Source organism: Hippopotamus amphibius, chromosome 6 (genome assembly GCF_030028045.1).
Source record: "Hippopotamus amphibius kiboko isolate mHipAmp2 chromosome 6, mHipAmp2.hap2, whole genome shotgun sequence".
Classification (NCBI taxonomy): Eukaryota; Metazoa; Chordata; class Mammalia; order Artiodactyla; family Hippopotamidae; genus Hippopotamus; species Hippopotamus amphibius.
The window spans coordinates 51,390,099-51,404,667 of NC_080191.1; the positions used below are offsets into that span (position 1 = coordinate 51,390,099).

General features: G+C 39.0%; 2 protein-coding genes across 7 annotated transcripts in view; one reads left to right on the plus strand and one right to left on the minus strand.

The window, feature by feature from the left end:
* Positions 1-1,959: 1,959 nt before the first annotated feature.
* On the minus strand, positions 1,960-2,821 carry LOC130854893 (basic proline-rich protein-like). The gene is made up of 2 exons (XM_057737760.1): positions 2,784-2,821; positions 1,960-2,647 (listed from the first exon to the last, which is right to left on the minus strand). Exons 1-2 carry the CDS (start codon positions 2,819-2,821, stop codon positions 1,960-1,962), a joined length of 726 nt encoding a protein of 241 aa, XP_057593743.1.
* The window catches only part of STXBP5 (syntaxin binding protein 5), a 177,540-nt gene continuing 165,645 nt past the window's right edge, over positions 2,675-14,569 (plus strand). For all 6 annotated transcript variants that reach the window (XM_057738146.1, XM_057738148.1, XM_057738149.1 and 3 more), the window contains exons 1-2: positions 2,675-2,972; positions 4,245-4,342. In XM_057738146.1, the coding sequence (XP_057594129.1) occupies positions 2,820-2,972; positions 4,245-4,342 (251 nt within the window). In that variant the 5' untranslated portion in view covers positions 2,675-2,819. The remainder of the gene's footprint in view (positions 2,973-4,244; positions 4,343-14,569) is intronic.

Sequence of the window (14,569 nt, forward strand, 5' to 3'; positions counted from 1 at the left end):
ATACCACAAGTCCTCTCAGCAAGAAACTGTCCCTTTTCCAAAGAGTTTCATAATCCAATGATGACAAATCATCCAACAGATTTATTTTCAAACTAGATGAAAAGGTGGATCATAAAATTCTGCGGGGAAGTGATCTCTCTGTTTTGCAATTTACCCCTTTGGAGGCATAAGTATTTCTAAAAAGCTCTCCAGGCAATTCTGACCACCTCCCAGCTGCCTTCCAATGCTCTTCTCCCTTCTCTTCACCTGGTCGACTCCTCCTCACCTAGACTCAACCATGGTGAATTCACCATCGCCAGGCCTTTTCTGGGCAATTAATTTACCCTCTTCAATCCTCGTCGTGCATGATTCCAACAATGAATTCATCACATTGTTCCCCAATTACTTATTTACGTGATGTTTGCCCCGGTTTGCCCCATTTTGACTGCGGAACTTGTTGAAAGCAAGAGTTGCATTTTTGCGTCTTCAGTGCCTAGCACAATGTCTCACACTCAATAAAATGTGTTTCAGAGGACTAAATTGGTAAACAAAAATTTCAAAGCCACTTGGAAATAGTCTGAGAAAAATGTTCAAATTTGTTTTAGGGCTTGTTGCACCTAGTGAATTAACTGAGTAATTCAATAAATATTAAAACACAAAACAATTCTATTGGTTGTGTAGACATCGTCCCAAGTGTAAGACATCGTCCTTGGATGCGGAAGTTCCACAGAGAACTACATTTCCCAAAATCCCTGAGGCCCAGTAGTGGTTGGTTTGCTGACTGTTCTTGAAAGTCTGTCACATCATCCAATACTGTGAGGAGAATTTCCCTGCGCAGGGCAGGAGGCGGCCAATCACAAGTAGAGGGCGGGACTTCTGATTTGGCTTCGGAAAACCCTCAGTAGCTCAGAACCTTCAGGGGCCGGGAGTTGGTAAAGTGTGAGAGTGTTCTCTCTCCTCAACCCCATCCCACGAATTAGAATTAGTCTTTATGCGTTTCCATCCTTCCTTACGTTTTTCCTAGTTTCCACACCCTTCATAATCAAGTACCTCTGCTTCCCATCCAGCTTTCTTTGTCGAACTCCCTCTCTGGAAAGGGTACCCGCATCATGAATCGCTCCACCTTTTCAAACTTGAGCCAAACATTTGTTTCTAAGCATCCAAGTGAGACTGTGACAGTGAAGCAGTGGAAACGTTTGAACGAAAATTTTATTCTTCCCTCCTTTCTCCTTGCAAGAGTGGAGAAGCTACTGGGGATTACTTAGTGGACAATCAGCATTACAGGGAGGACCGCAGGTTCTGAAAATGAGTGTCCGCGCTGTGTTTACTTCCACCCTCGCTCCCGCCCCCATCTCCACCCAGCCTAGCGTGAGGACTGAATCCAGGGCTGGTGTGTCACTGGTCAGGGCAGACACCCAGCCTTGGAGCCGTTTCCCTTTGGCAGCCTAACCCATTCTAGCAGCTACCTGCCATGGCCACGCTCTCATCCAACTAACAGTAACATCTTCAAGAAAGAATTCATTTTTCACCCTCTAGGTTCATCACCTTTCCTAGTACCTTGCCAAGCCTGTCATCTTCTTGCACAGACACAACCGTTGTCTAGACGCTCTTTTTTCAAAATCCAAATCCAAATCAATCCAAAACAAAGCCCATCCATAAAGCAACAACAATAATATTGCAGCCCGCAGCCGGGAGTGTGTGCCTCATTAAAGGGTGAGAATGTAAACCCTCGCTTTAATGACCGAATTTGAAATATCAAGGTTTCCTGCTGCTTGTTAGTCATCAACGTTTTTTACTATCCCAGCTGCAGGAAAAGCAGCTGCATCCTCTGGCAGGACAACTGAGATGGGAGAAATTTAGCCACGGTCTGAGATTTTCGCAGAGGATAATTTAAGTCCCAGCTCCACTCCGGCGGCTGCTGGGGCGGCGGGGCGGCGGGGCGGCGGGGGGGCGGGGGGGGGGTGCGCGCGGTGCGCATGCTCAGCAGCCCAGCTCCGCCGAGGCCCAGCTGCCCGCCACCACCGCGGCCGGCGCTGTAACCGCGGCTGCCGCTGCTCGGAGCAGGCGTTGGTGCCGTGTGCCGAGGCGCTCCGTCAGGCGAGAGGGAGCGGCCGGCCGGGAGCGCGGGGGGCGGCGGCGGTGCCTGAGGAGGGCAGCCGGGGCTGTGAAGGCGCGAGGGCGGGCCGATCCATCGGCGGAGGAGCGAGGCGGCGAGCGCGGGGACCCACCCCGGGCGCCCTGCGGGCGATGCCCGGCGGGCAGCGGCGCTGAGCCGCAGGGAGGCCGAGCGGCGGCGGCGGCGGCGGCGCACGGAGAGCCGACGACCCCCGGGAGGAGGAGGAGGAGCAGGAGCGGGAGGAAGCGCCGAGGGACTGCGGGGCCCGGGCGGGCGACGAGCGGCGCGGCCGCGGGCCATGGACGCGGCAGCGGCGGGGGCGAGCCGGGGCGGCGGCGCGGCGCAGAGTCAGCCCGCCGCCAGGTGAGGCTGGGCGGAGCGGGCTCGGGGCGCCGCCGCCACTGCTGTGCCGCCGGGCCGCGGAGCGAGGCGGCGGCGGCGGCGGCTGAAGCGGCGCCACAGCAGCCGCGGGGAGCCGCGGCGGCCTCGGAGGAAGAGGGGTCGCCGCCCGGGGTTCTGGTGGCCGCGGCTCTCTCGTCGGCGCAGTATTTCCTGTTCGGATTATCTTTTGCTTCTCCCCAGCTGCCTCCTTCCCCTCACACTCTCGCTCTGTCCCGCTCCTCCGCGTCCTCGGGCGAAGCTGCCCTCGGCCCGGGCTGGTTCTCCCCCGCCTGGGGACGCCCCTTACCTCTCCTCCCGGGCTGCGGGGTACCCCGCCGAGACCATGAGGAAATTCAACATCAGGAAGGTGCTGGACGGCCTGACCGCCGGCTCGTCCTCGGCCTCGCAGCAGCAGCAGCAGCAGCAGCACCCGGCTGGGAACCGGGAGCCCGAGATCCAGGAAACGCTCCAGTCCGAGCACTTTCAGCTCTGCAAGGTGAACGGAGCGCGCTAGCCCCGCGAAAATTGGGGTCGTTTTAGGGGCAACTCGGCTGGCATCCGAGTGCGAGGGATAGAGCGCCAGTGATAATCGTAGCTCGAATAAAGGGCTTTCTTCTCTGGCACACATTTGCTTGGTGGGCTATTTTGGAGGTTGACATCATCTTACTCTTTTTCGTTGATTTTTCATTTGCAGCAATTATTTCAAGATTGCTTCTCACATAGGTTACAGACCTTTAATTCGTATTCTTAATCTTATGGCTTTTGTACCTTTAGTTCGTATTCTTAATCTTATGGTTTTTATATTCAAGCCTTTTAATATATAATCCACCGACTTCCAAGTTTCCTTTGGGAACCGCGTCTAATGAATATTGTTTATCAAAAAGCCAAACGTGTTCAACTAGATGTTTGCTCATCACTTTGCCCTTAAAATATGGTAGGGGACTTCCAATACGAAAGCACAGGGTCTTTCTTTCATTGTGTTTGGTGAAAAAGTTAGGACTGTGATTTTTGCCTGTTATTGGCACGACAGTTGCCATAGCGGTCTGTAATTCAGAAAGAATGATGCAGCGAATTAATTTACCAGCTGCTCAGTGAGAAATACAAACTTGTGTTGGTATTCATACCTGCCTTCCTTATAAATACCAGGGGTTCATAAGTCAGAGTTTCTTAAAAGTGTGTACATTTTTGCCCCAGTGCCCTAAAATTATTAAGGATTTTATAGCAAAATGCAAAAATATATGCCGTGTTTATTTTCATTCTGTTACAGTTGCCAAATGATGAGATAGATGTTTGCTAGTTGCTTTACTGAATCCTTAATTGAAGTAATTATGACAGCATTTCCTTAGACCTACTTGCATTTAGCATCCAAATAAAGTAATGGTGAAGTTATCACACTTGAAGTAAAGCATGAATTGCATTTTTAAATGAATTTACAGAATTTTTGGCCACTGCAAACTTTACTAATTTGTTCTCAGACGTAATAGTGTAGAATTTTAAATTTTCTTCTAAAGACTACCACTGTGATGGAAAAGCAGAAGTTAAGATGTAATACTGGGGTAGATTTTTTTTTTTTATTTGAGATTCTATGCGCGTAGGTTTTGGTCTGATGTAGACTTCATAGTTGGGGTTTTTTTTTTAATAGCAGTGCATGTATATGTGTTTTGCATCAATTATAATTGCTTCTAGGTTCTAATGCCTCTGTTGACTTTTCTGTTTTAAAACTTTGCTTCCTGCCTTGGTTGCTGTGATGTCACTTGCCCATCCCTAGACTGTTCGCCATGGATTTCCCTATCAACCCTCAGCCCTGGCCTTTGATCCTGTACAGAAGATCCTGGCAGTGGGAACTCAGACTGGTGCTTTAAGGCTGTATCCTTTCATTTAATTTAATTTAATTTTTTAACTTTTACTGTATTCTCCCCAGTCCTTCTGTATTGCTGATTAGTTGCTTTTCCTGTTTAATTCCAAAGAAATGGTATGATCAGGTATTATGTGAAATCGTGTGGTTGTGTCTTTCCCCATGATTATACACATTCAGGTTGTATGTTGCTGTGATGTTTCTCAGCTCTCAATTTATAGTAGCTAAACATGTATCCATGTAGAGTTCTAAAGTTTTGCTATAATAATTACTGCCTTTGCAAGGAGGTAGACGTTTCTAAGGGGAAATATATCTGCTTATACTAGTGGTCTATTGAACAGACTATGTTGAGAATGAGGTTTAAAGACAATAGCACAAGGCACATTTTATTTGCTTTTTAAAAATATTGTGCATGGTAGATGTTGAAATTATGACCTATTTATTATTCTAATGAGATAGAGGTTGAATCTGAATTTGTTTCTGACTTGTCCATCTAGAAAAATCATTAGAAAATAAATGTAAGTTTTTTATAAATAGTTATGAAGTGTTGCTATTTCTAGAAGTTTTAGAATATTTTCTTAGTATAATACAAATGGAGAAGTGTACTCTCTTGATACGTTTTCCCTTTCATGGTCTACATTTGTTATGTGTATGTAAATACTGTTAGGTTAGCTGAACTCTGAAGTATTAGTGTAATTATTTTTCCTGGTTATGCATGAACTGTAATAGTTTTGTCATAGCATTTTTTTCCAAATACTTACTCATCCTACTGAAAAAAGATCATTTTTTCAGTCTGAACAATGGAGAATACTTCACAATTCCTCTCAAACTGTTTAACTTGAAATAAAATTCTTTACTTTTGCTATGACATTTACCTATACTTAACTTAAATGCCCTTATTTTTAAACTTAAACATAAGATTTTAAAAAGAAAATGCTTTGTTCATCAGTAGGACATCTGCTTCCTGAATATTATTGAAGTAATGTGTTGGTAATGCAAAAAAACACTAGATGATGAGAAACAGGGAGGAGCAGGGAACTTTAACCCCTCCCCCCCCATTTCAGATTTATCTGGCTTCTGAGAAGGAGCATTTGAGTTAAACGTGTCTTACATTTCCTTATAATCTTTTTAAATCTTCATTTCAAAGTAGTGCTATGTATGTTAACAGAGTACGCCTCAAGTTTTGTTTGTGATTAGTGTGCTATGTTCAAAATGCTTATAAAAGTTTTCATTGAATTGTGTTACTAAGTGAAGTCTATCATTCGTAGTAAATACCAGTAGTGCACTCATACCTATTAAAATGATAAAATCTGACTAGGCTAGATCTGAACCTGTGAATTTCTAAGACAATATGTCTAAATGTTTCTTGCCCGAATACCTACATAGTTGACGCTAAAATATTTTTTACTTCGGTCGTTTAGATATTTTTATTCCTGTATCCAGTGATCAATACCGTCTGTGTAGGGTTCCTATCTTAGTCTTGTGAAAGTGGGATTAAACGTAATTTTGATAGTATGGGTACTAAGTGTTCAGCAAAACTCTGTACCAAAGTAGTGTGGTGTTGGATCTAGATGGACTGTTGAGAATGAAAAGCAAGTTTTTTTGTTCCCAACGAAAGTGTATCATCTCTGGACTAAAAGGAGAAAAAAAAGTTGAATTAAATCAGTTGTTTTTAGATTATTTTGGTTTTCTTTTAAGTGGGTTCAATTTTTACTATTTTCTCAATTGAGACCCATTGTGGTCTCAATTTTCTCATGTACCTAACTTTTTTAGCAGCCAGTCTGCTCCTTTTATAACTTAATATAATCATAAGTACCACAAGCAAGGCTGATTTTATAAAACCAAGTATTTTTCTTAGACAAGACTTTTTACCCCTAATGCATTTGAGTAATTATCAAATTACACAAAGGGAAAAGTTAAATGTTAGGCCTAATGCTAATTGCCAAATGAAAGCAGGGATCAGGTGTACAAAATCATCACTTATATGTCTTTTGCTTTTATACATTTTGTATAGTTAAATTCTGTATGAAAAGTGAACCTGTAATTTATAATTATACTCTATAAACTTTTTTTAGAATCTCTCACTATATTTAGAATGAAGTTAGGAAAGCAGTTTACCAAATACGTTTCTACTTTCCCTTTTTATGAGATTTATATGAACATTCCAGAGTGATAAATTGGTTTGCCTAGCAGTAATACCACCTAGTCATTCCTTCTGTTAGGTTTAAGTAGGAGATAAGCTTATGGCTTTGATTTGTCAAAAATGACTAAGATCTTTTTATTTTATATAATTTCCACATATGTGGCTTAAAATTTGTTAGTTTCTCTGTTCTTTGTTTTGAAAGCTAGACAACTATAGTTTATTTCAAAGCTCCATATTGGTTTAATGTGCAGACTTATTAATAAGTCTATTCTCTTGCCCTCACTCTTTTATATTTTTCCCTGTTGCATTTAGTCCTCTTTATTTTCTTCTCATACTAGACTCTTGTAGTGTGTAATACATTTGTTCTAAAACATGTCTTCAGAGCAGAACTATACTTGTAATATAGTTCATTTAACTGTGGAGCAGAGAGGAGGTTTTCAAAAGTGGGACTGGGTTATTAGAATTTGAAATACATATCTAATTTGGCTAATAGAATGTCTTCCTAAATATTGGAGGACTATACTAAGTTATCTATTTTGAAGTTTGAAAAAAAATGATGAAGTATTTACATCTGATATCTAATGTTTGTAGACAAGAATTGTGAAAATCTAAATCCTTAAACAGTATCTAACCAATAATGAGGCAAGATAAATTTAATGTATTTGCTGCATTAACATATAGCAGATGGCTGATATCGTTACAGACATGCTTTATGTTCAACCTTCTTGGCTTCTGGAGTGAATATGAGGTTGGAATGAACTTATTGATTGGAAGCAGGAAAGCATAATTTTATATGCCAAGTTGTATAGTAGTGATTTAGTTATCTTAATTCTCCTTTTGCCACGTAGAAATAGGTACAGTTTGGTTCTTCTGAGTAATCTAAGCATCGGACCTATTGAGGTAAAGTAATCATGTATCCACATATGGAATAAGTAGAAGGGAGTAGAAAGGTTCTAACTGAAGAATCAAGGCATTTCTAGTAATGCTGCTCTTGTCCTTATCTAGACTCCTGGTTGACTAGTGTAATTTCAGATTGCTTCATAATCTGTTGTAACCATGGGCTACGCTGATCTTATTTATAAAGTATTTTTGTCTAAACACAACAAAGTCATTTTATGTATGAATATTTCAAGGACAATACCAAAAAATGGGGTTTCAATTTCCTGAATTTTTGTAAAAATTTATGAGTTTTTAAGTATCAAAATTAACAAAGGACCTCATTTATTGTCTTCCAGACTTGTGGAAAATATACTTAGGCAGTCTCTGCTTTGATAAGGCATGGGCTTGTCTTTTTAATTGCAGTGTAATGTTGCTGAATGCAGGCTTACAAAATGATTTCTGTACATTGGAGTTCATTTAACAAGCACTTGTTAAGTGTTAACATTTGATTATGAGTTGTGGCCTTATTTCTTGTTCTTGTCTTGCCACGAAAGAATTATGTGTCCTTAAGTTAGTTCTTTCTTACTTTTAAGATGAAGGTGCTGTATTAGGTGATTTCTTCGAGAAGCAACTTTGTGATTCTAAATAGCTATATATTGTTCTAGGTGAGTATGCAAAAGAAATAAAAACATGATTCTTATGTTCAAGGACTATAACTAGATAAACATAATTGAAATAAGAATTATTTAGGGTTCTACTGACATAACACAAAGTCAAATTACAGGTAAATTTATTGCATTTGATGACATTTCTCCACATTACTAGATGAGGATTCAGAATGGCAGGGAAGAAGGAGTCGGAAAATTATTCTAGGCTAACAGTGTGAGCAAAAGTAGTGAAAATGGATCATGGTAGTTTAGAGGAATACTACAGAGACTGGTTGGAATTGTGATCCTAATTGAGTTGGAATGAGAAATAAGGAACTAGTTGGTGGAAAACCTTGAGTGTTAACCTGAGTTATCTGGGTGTTACTCAGTAAGGAATCACTGTGGCTATAGAAGGAGATACGCTTTCAGGAAGGCAGTGTGATTTTTAGGGTGCTTAATAGTACATTGGTGTCATGGATGCAAAGAACAGAACCAAGGGAACTTTAATATGTAATTATTAATCCATATGGGTAGTAAAGTGGATCCAAAGCAGGGGTAATAGAATGGGAACTGGGGAAGGACTTGATGACTCCTTTGTATCAAATCTTAGAGGGTGTAACTAAAAATGATAAAGTTTTCAAATACAACGCTGAGGCAATTACAAGACAGAAATGGAAAACTTGGAAAGAGGGTGGCAGAGTAGTGTTGAGTTTGAAATTATATCATCTTTTACTTTTATCCTGTTGCCATTTTGAGAAGGTAGCCTAGACATATTTTAGCTTATGAATCTGATACACTTTTACATTTGATTTCCTTTGAGTTGGTCCTCGTTGATTTCCTGGATTTTTGTTACTGAATTGAATTAACTTAAAGACCCTGTTAGCTGTTTGGCTTTGTCCATTTTTCCTTGGTCAGTGTCTCTCAGTAGTGCTAGCATTTGGGGCTGGATAATTCTGTGGGTTTGTCCAGCACATTGCAGGCTTTTTAATATCCCTGGCTCTCACTTACTAAATGCCACGGTTACCTCTGCTTTCAGTGTGGTAACCCACATGCCCTCACACACTTCCAGGTGCTCCTGGTTGAGAACCACTACACTTGTCCTAGTTCTTCAGCAGTTAAGTAGGAATAATAAGCCACCTAGCTCATGAAGTGAGCATCAGGATTAAATGCAATACATAATGTGTATATGTAGTTTAAGACCGTTCAAGGACTGTTTTGGTGACTATTCAATATGATATTATTATAAATATGAAATGTTTTCTGTGGTTTTAATTTTCAGTTGTTTCATTCATTCATTTCAGCAAATACTAGCTGAGAAGCAACTAGGTGGCAGGCACTGTGTAGGAAAGCCTTAATTTCATTATTTTTGTAGCTGATGCAGTCTTTGAAGAAAAGGTCTTAAAGTACTGTTTTTATCTTCTTTAAAATGCTTGTGTTCTTTTCAACTACAGGTTTTCCAAAATTGCTATTTATATGTGATAAGATAATGTGAGAGTTTGTTACACATAGTAGGTGATAAATGATTGTTTAATGACTTTGTACTGTAAGAGAGCATTGCAGTGTTTGACTTGCTGCTTATTAATTTTGTTTTAAAAATGTAATTACAATATTGGAAAAAAGATTCAGAAATAGATTTTTGTTCAGAGTAGTTAAAAGTGAAACAGTTGAGCTAGAATTTAGCCAAATTTTTATTACTCTTCTCCTTTGCTGTCCTTTTTGTTCATAGAAGAATTTTAGTTGTTTGAAATCCTAGCTGTAGAGGAGGAACGAGGACTTTGAAATACTTCTCAATTCTTAGCTCCTCATTAAAAAGGACTTTGTATAAAAGGAAGAATGAGTACTGTGTCAGCTGTAGGTTGTGATTCTCAGCATGGATTAGTGCAGCAGGGAGAACTGGCACATTTACTTTAGAAACTACCAGAAAAGGTGTCTGCCTGGAAGCAGTTATTTTGCAATGAATTTCCTGTGGAGGAAAACAAGGTATGATAGAATCTGAATGGGATTGAAAAGGGATATGTTAATTGCTGGGGAATCAAGTCTGTGCTTGGTAAGCCTTTTTACTTTAAGTAAGATGGCTTTGTATTTCTGCTAGGTATTCTTTGTTTTCCATTTGTTTTTTAGTATAATTTGCTTTTAAAATTATAACCTGACTTTGCCATCCTGATGGAAAAAGCTAAAGAAATGTTGGAAGAATTACGTTATTAAAAGTTTGTTTTCTAGTCTTTAGACTAATTTTGGCTAAGCCAACTAAAATCTCTAGGCTTTAGTTTCCTTTCCTGTAAAATGAGGCAGTTGGGATCTGTGATTTCTAAGAGTCCTTCCAGCTCTAGGATCTCGAATTTTTTTCTGCTGAGGATTTGGGAATGCTCTGGACCATGTCTGTCTAGAGTTGTCTTCTGATTGGTTGTTCTGAGTATCTTTTAGAGGGGGTCAAGTGCTGGACTCAATCCCATTGTGGGTCCCATTACTTTGTACCCGTTGACTGCATTCGTAATAAGTCACCAGATCCACAGTTGTAAACTTTTTGGTTACAAAAGGGAGCAGGAAAAAACGTGAAATACACTTTTTCCGTTGTTGAAACCGCAGCTCGCATTGAATATTAGGATGGTGGGTTGTTGCTTTTCCTTTGTGTAATTGGTACGGCCTCATTATGACATATGAAACTTCGGCATTTTTAAATATTAACGAAGTTTACTTTCCTTTATTGGGTGTTAATGGTCAGGATATAAAATTAAAATGAGATTATTTAAAAATAATACTGGGTTCCTAATCATGATTTTATTTTTATATAAGAAATTTAATAGAGACTAATTTCATTGACTTGCTAGCATGTAATTTTAGTAGCAAATTTGGAAATTTTATAGTAGCTTGGAAAAGTAATAAGTAGCAATGTACACGTAATAAGTGGACTGTAGGGGTGATTATCACTAAATAAAAGACAAGCTTTGGTTGTCTCTGACTTTAACTTCATACATTGGAAGTGACACCTTATTTACAAGAAGGAAATTAGTAATCAGTGTCAGCAATGATTTATGATGTTTAAATGAGAACATCCTGTCCTGATTTGGTACATTATCATCATTGGAAGGTATATTCAGTATCTTGGGATTGCAGATTAATGAAATGTCTTTGGTTTGAACTAAACAGATGTCTGTTTAAGAATATAGAGAAAAGGATGTTTTTACTATATACTACCTTTTATATTTGAATGCCTTTTATTAAACATAATATAGTACTATAAAACTCCCTAGGAAGCAAAACAAAGTGACTGTTGATTTCTATAAAATAAACTTAGAGTTCATAAAACTATAATCATGAAAGACCTACCAAAAGGTATTTGATACATCTCCCTTACCTTAGTCACATGTGATGTGTTTCCTCATTCTAAGGAGAAAATATCAATAGTACCTTCAGATTTAATTACTCAGACTTCTTCCTATGAGGATGTTCAGGCTTCTATACAGTTTGTCTTGTACTTTAAAATTTGAACCTATTTCTAATTTTTATTTGCAACACCAAAGAAGAAAGACAAGTTAGTTATCTTCCATATATCATTATTACAATTTTTAACATTTTTGAAGAATTTAAGTAGCAGTCATCTACCTTCAGATTTAGCAATCCCAATTGCTTTAATCTCTCATTCTTTTGTATTTCATTTTAAAGAAATTTTGGATACTAGCTCTATTTGCTGTGTAACTTTTGTTTGTGTTTTGGGCTTGGGTAGAAGGAGGGGAAGGGGAAAGAATGGTTGACCCAGTTGACTCTTTACTAAGTGTTCCATGGTGGTCCATGTGTTTAGTGATTCCTTAAGTCTAGAATGCTTTTTTTCCCTGTTAAAATAATTCTTTAAAGCCCAGAGCCTTTCTCTTTGTGATGTATTTTTGATTTTCATTCCATCCCTGTTACTACCCATGTAGCCATCTTTTTCTTAATTCAGCATTTAAAATATAAATCTCTACATTACCATCCTCCATATGTAATATCACATAGTCATTGGTCTATCACTAGACATCTAGTCATCACTAGACGTTTTGGAAATTATAGCTGTAATATTGAGGTATTTTTATTTTAAAATAAACTGTCAGAAATGTTACATCATATGAGGAGATGCAGTAGAGTCCAAAGCCATGCAAATCAGAATCAAGCTGTATCCTCTGCCTTCTAAAGAGTCCAGATGTTGGAGAGTGGTCAGTATACAATTATGAAATCAAAACAGAAGGAACATAACAGATTCCTAAATGATTAGCTTAATATATTCTCAACTAAAGATCATATAGAAGATAAGTGTGTGTATGTGCTTACAAATAAAGTAATGAAGATATAAATCTTTAATTCAGGAGTCAGCAAACTTTTTCTGTAAAGTGCTAGATAGTAAATATTTTGCCTTTATTGTCTCTGAGCCAACTACTCAACTCTGCCAGTGTAGCACAAAAGCAGCCATAAACAGTATGTGAAAGAAGGAGTGTAGATGTTTCAATATAACTTGATTTATAAAATCAGGCAGTGGACTGGATTCAGCTTAAAGCTGAAGTTTGCCAATCCCTCCTTTAGTTTTTTAGGCTTCCTTGCTTTTAAATTGGAGAGGAATGCTCAGGAAGGAATTACTACTGACATTTTTATAGTTGTTTCATTAATTACCCTTGCGTATCAGTTTAAATTTAATCTTTTAGTCATAAATAGATATTTTAAAGAGCCAGTGATATGTGGTACTGCTATATACCAAGTTAAATTATTTTCATAAGTATTTTTTTTTAAGAACTTTTACTGACATACAGTTAACTGACCATAAACAGCATATATTTAGAGTGTACAGTTTGGTATCCCAATCTCCCAATTCATCCCCCCCAACCCTCCCCGCTTTCCCCACTTGGTGTCCATATATTTGTTCTCTACATCTGGGTCTCTATTTCTGCCTTGCATTTCCTTTTCCATAGTTGTTAGCATTTGCCTTATGTGTTGAGGTGCTCCTATATTGGGTGCATATATATTTATAATTGTTATCTCCTCTTCTTGGATTGATCCCTCGATCTTTATGTAATGTCCTTTCTTGTCTCTTGTAACATTTTTTAAAGTCTATTTTATCTGTGAGTATTGCTACTCCAGCTTTCTTTTGATTTTCATTTGCATGGAATATCTTTTTCCATCCCCTCACTTTCAGTCTGTATGTGTCCCTAGGTCTGAAGTGGGTCTCTTGGAGACAACATATATATGGGTCTTGTTTTTGTATCCATTCAGCCAGTCTGTGTCTTCTGGTTGGTGCATTTAGTCCATTTACATTCAACGTAATTATCTATATGTATGTTCCTATTACCATTTTCTTAATTGTTTTGTTGTTGTTTTTGTAGGTCCTTTTCTTATGTTTCCTGCTTAGGGAAGTTCCTTTAGCATTTGTTGTAGGGCTGGTTTGGTGGTGCTGAATTCTCTTAGCTGTTGCTTGTCTGTAAAGCTTTTGATTTCTCCATCGAATCTGAATGAGATCCTTGCTGGGTAGAGTATTCTTGGTTGTAGGTTCTTCCCTTTCATCACTTGAAATATATCATGCCACTCCCTTCTGACTTGCAGAGTTTCTGCTGAGAAATTAGCTGTCAACCTTATGGGAGTTCCCTTGTACGTTATTTGTCGTTTTTCCCTTGCTGCTTTTAATAACTTTTCTCTGTCTTTAATTTTTTTCAATTTGACTACTATATGTCTTGGCATGTTTCTCCTTGGATTTATCCTGCCTGGGACTCTCTGCACTTCCTGGACGTGGGTCGCTCTTTCCTTTCCCATGGTAGGGAAGTTTTCAACTATAATCTCTTCCAATATTTTCTCAGGTCCTTTCTCTCTCTCTTCTCCTTCTGGGACCCCTATAATGCGAATGTTGGTACATTTAACGTTGTCCCAGAGGTCTCATAGGCTGTCTTCAGTTCTTTTCATTCTTTTTTTCTTTATTGTTTTCCACATCAGTGATTATTACCATTCTGTCTTCCATGTCACTTATTCGCCCTTCTGCCTCCATTAATCTGCTGTTGGTTCCTTCTAGTGTATTTTTCATTTCAATGATTGTGTTGCATGTCTCTGTGTGTTCTTTAATTCTTCTAGGTCTTTGGTAAACTTTTCAATCTTTGCCTCCAGTCTTTTTTCAAAGTCCTGGATCATCTTCACCGTCATTATTCTGAATTCTTTTTCTGAAAGGGTGCCTATCTCCTCTTCTTTTATTTGTTTTTCTGGGGCTTTATCCTGTCCCTTCATCTGGTACAAAGTCCTCTGCTTTTTCATTTTCTCTATCTCTCTGTGGCTGTGGTTTTCAGTTCCACAAGATGAAATACTGCTGATACTGCTTGATTCTGCTGTCTGCCCTCTTGTGGAGGAATCTATCTCCTAAGTATTTTTTGATCCTGTGAAAGATGCATTATTTTTCTGGTGAATTATAATTAGTAAGATAATGAGGATGACTTATCAGGTGTCACTTGGGGGCATTTCAGTGATCACTTCTGTTATTGAAGTACTCAGCTTGTTTGGGACCTTTACTTCTTAATTTTAACTTAAAATATATTGACATTTGTAGCTTTTTCCTAATATTTTCATTA